The sequence below is a fragment of the Otolemur garnettii genome, unplaced genomic scaffold (genome assembly GCF_000181295.1).
Source record: "Otolemur garnettii isolate 467f Iridium unplaced genomic scaffold, OtoGar3 scaffold00149, whole genome shotgun sequence".
Classification (NCBI taxonomy): domain Eukaryota; kingdom Metazoa; phylum Chordata; class Mammalia; order Primates; family Galagidae; genus Otolemur; species Otolemur garnettii.
This window is the reverse complement of record NW_003852544.1, coordinates 703721-707259: the sequence shown is the minus strand read 5'-3', so window position 1 is coordinate 707259 and position 3539 is coordinate 703721. Positions and strand designations below refer to the sequence as shown.

At 41.2% G+C, this 3539-nt stretch overlaps 1 protein-coding gene across 2 annotated transcripts in view; it reads left to right on the top strand.

Annotated features, from left to right (window-relative positions):
- The first annotated feature begins 83 nt into the window (after window positions 1-83).
- MOK (MOK protein kinase) overlaps window positions 84-3539 on the top strand; it is a 75987-nt gene continuing 72531 nt past the window's right edge. For both annotated transcript variants that reach the window (XM_012811069.2, XM_023518867.1), the window contains exon 1: window positions 84-312. In XM_012811069.2, the coding sequence (XP_012666523.1) occupies window positions 306-312 (7 nt within the window). In that variant the 5' untranslated portion in view covers window positions 84-305. The remainder of the gene's footprint in view (window positions 313-3539) is intronic.

Genomic DNA, 3539 nt, shown 5'->3' with positions numbered 1-3539 from the left:
AAAAAAGTTAAAGAGAGGTTGCTTAGCAACCCAGCCTACGAGCCAGTCAGCAGCGCGCATGCGTATGTGGGCGGGGCTACTTATGCGCATGCGCCGAAGACCGCCCCGGGACGTTCCGGGCCTGACAGTTGCTAGGGTGACAGAGACACAACATGGCGGGCGGATCCTAACGCTTTCCATGGAGGGACCACCGCGGAGGTCCTAGTGCAGGACACCGCCTCAAGGAAAGCAGGGGACCGCCCTTCCTGCCTCTTTCTTTTCTGTCCAGTGTCCGCAAGAGGTTGTTGCAGGCTTCCGCATCCAAGATGAAGAGTGAGTGGGCCAGGGAGGGGCGGGGACGAGAAGAGGGAGTGGCGGGGGCTGGAGGGTTGGGGGATCCTGAGGCGGCTCTGGGGCTGAGGGACTGAGGGCCTCGTTGCCCTTCTGCGGCCGCTGGGCTGGTGGTGGAGAAGCGCCGTGTGGGGTCCCCAATCCTCTTCGGCTGTAAGAATCCAGCGCCCCCGGTGGGGAGCTCGAAGAGTTTGGGGCTGGTCAGCGAACTTTGGGGTCTCAGAGTGCTGACCCAACTCCCCTAGTGCCGTTCAGCCCTGTTTTGGTACGTGGTTGTTATGTTGTATTTCTGGGAGTTGAGTGTGATTTTTTATTCTTAAATGGTGGATTGAACCTGACATTCTTGAACATTTGGCAGTAGTGTAATGACCTCTTACAGCGTGGTTCCCTGCCTTTTAATGTTATTAGTTTTGTGTGCGTTTAAGAGTAAAGGTGGATTTTATTTTTTTGTTTGGGTCAGCAGTAGTATTTTTATAGGAATTATTTTTACAGAAACTTCGAAGCAACGTTTTAGTGTAATGAAAAGCTGTTAACTAGAGTTGGGAAGTGAAGTGGTCCTTCTGGAAAACGTAGTAGGTAAAAACATTTACCTGTGGTTGGGTTTGTGAATTATTGACAATCATACTGCAAACAGCTAAGTTGCAACTGTACAGATATAATTGTCAGTTATGGATGTGACCCTGAGGAGTAGAAAAATTCTGACCTTCTTTGCTGTGAAAAGATTAAATTATGTTAGGAGTAGTTATAATGTTAAATTTGCACTGTATCCTAATTGTTTGGTAATTTATATATGCTGTAAGTTGTGTAACAACGATAATAATTCATCTCATTCACCCTTTACAAGACATTTTATTTTGTCTTGTTGGGTATTGTTTACATGTTTATTTTTTTCATTAATACATTACAAAGCTGTAGTGAGGATATACAGTCTACAAAAGGCTTACACTTGCAGTGTAGAGACTTACATATACTGTATATATTTTGTACTATATTCATTTTTTCCTCCTCATCTGGTTTATTTTGAAAATTTTCAAATGTACAGGAAAGTTATAAAAATAATACATTGACTATTTATAAACTCTTCCTTCACCTAAATGCACCATTTTGTCTTTTTTATGTGTGCTCACTTTTTCTCTTGAGTTTTCTCTCTAATTTATATGGTATTTATTTTCAGGCAGCTTTTGAGAGTTAGCTGTTGACATGACATTTCATCACTAGTAATTCAGCAAATATCTGCTAGAACAAGGACTTTCTCCTCTATTACACTACAAATATTTAGGAAATTTAAAGTTCATAATAGTTATCTAATATGCAGTTTATATTCAGTCTTTCTTCCTTTTTTTTTTTTGAGACAGAGCCTCAAGCTGTCCTCCTGGGTAGAGTACTGTGGCATCACAGTTCACAGCAACCTCTAACTCCTGGGCTCAAGCCAGTGTCCTGCCTCCGCCTCCCAAGTAGCTGAGACCACAGGCGCCTGCCACAACGCCTGGCTATTTTTTGGTTGCAGCCATCATTGTTGTTTGGCGGGCCCAGGCTGGATTCGAACCTGCCACCTTAGGTGTATGTGGCTGGCGCCTTAGCCACTTGAACCATAGGCGCCGAGCTATATTCAGTCTTTCCATTTATCCTGATAACTAATCTATAATAGGTGTTTTATTTTTTTCAGGATTTCATCAAGAAATGTAAATAGCATTATTTAGTAATCTCTCTTTGGTTTTCTTTAATCTGGTTCTTTGCCTTTGGTTCTTTCATAACAATAACACTTTATTTTTTTAATTAATTTTTTTTTTAGAAACAGAGTCTCACTTTGTCACCCTTAGTAGAGTACTGTGGCGTCATAGCTCACAGCAACCTCCAGCTCTTGGGCTTAAGTGATTCTCTTGCCTCAGCCTCTTTAGTAGCTGGGACTACAGGTGCCCACCACAATGCTTGGCTATTTTTTTGTTGCAGTTTGGCTGTGGGCCCGTTCAAACCCGCCATCTTTGGTATATGGGGCTGGTGCCCTACTCACTGAGCCACAGGCGCCACCCAACAGTGACATTTGAAAAGAATCCAGTCCAGGTGTTTTGCAAAATGTCTCTCAGTTTGAATCAGTCTGATTGTTTGCTCATGATTAACTTTAGCTTAAATATTTTTGTCAGGAATACGTTAGAGGTGATGGTATATCCTTGTCAGTGTGTCCCTTCCAGAGTGCCTAATGTCAGCTCATTGCAGTTTTGGTGATGTTAGATTTGATTATTTAATCATTCTGTTTATCTGCCTTTTCATTTTATATCCTTTGTACCCCTATACCTAGAGACAATTTTTTTGTTTTTTTGCAGTTTTTGGCAGGGGCTGGGTTTGAACCTGCCACCTCTGGCATATGGGGCCAGCGCCCTACTCCTTTGAGCCACAGGCACCGCCCCTAACAATTTTTTTTTTTAATGTGGTCTTTCTCTGTTGCCCAGGCTGGAGTGCAGTGGCATTGTTATAGGTCACTGCTGCCTTATTTCTGGGCTCAAGAGCTCCTCCTGCCTCAGCCTATAGAGTAGCTGGCACTATAGGCACATACCACCATATCCAGCTAATTTTTTTCATTTTTTCAAGATGGCTTTCGCTATGTGAGACAACCATTCTTACCAGTGTCCTATGTGTGTATGTCTCTATCTTTATACACACACACACACACACACACTCACAGTATATATGTTCTCTGTAGGTATATGTATGTATGTATATATAAATATATATCTATTCCTCCATGTTTAAAGGATTGTTATATATACATATATAGAAGTATGTATACGTATATAATTTGCATTTATGATTTATAACTTTTAAACTTTTAAAAAATATATTAGGTATAATTTGATATGTTCTTTTAGATCAGTGGTTCTCAACCTTCCTAGTGCTGTGACCCATTAATACAGTTCCTCCTGTTGTGGTGACCCCCAACCATAAAATTCTTTTCATTGCTACTTAGCTAATGAGCAATGAAAATAATTTTTTTTATTTTTAGCCTGGGCTGGGTTTCAACCCACCATCTATGGCATATGGGGCCTGTGCCCTATCCTTTTGAGCCACAGGTGCCGTCCAATGAAAATAATTAGGAAGGTTGAGAACCACTGTTTTAGATGGTCATTTTGGTAGTTTTCAATTACTTTGTTTAGTAGTGACATCTTTATTTTCTCTTTCTTCTTTTGACCTTAAGAATTTTTTTTTTTTTTTTT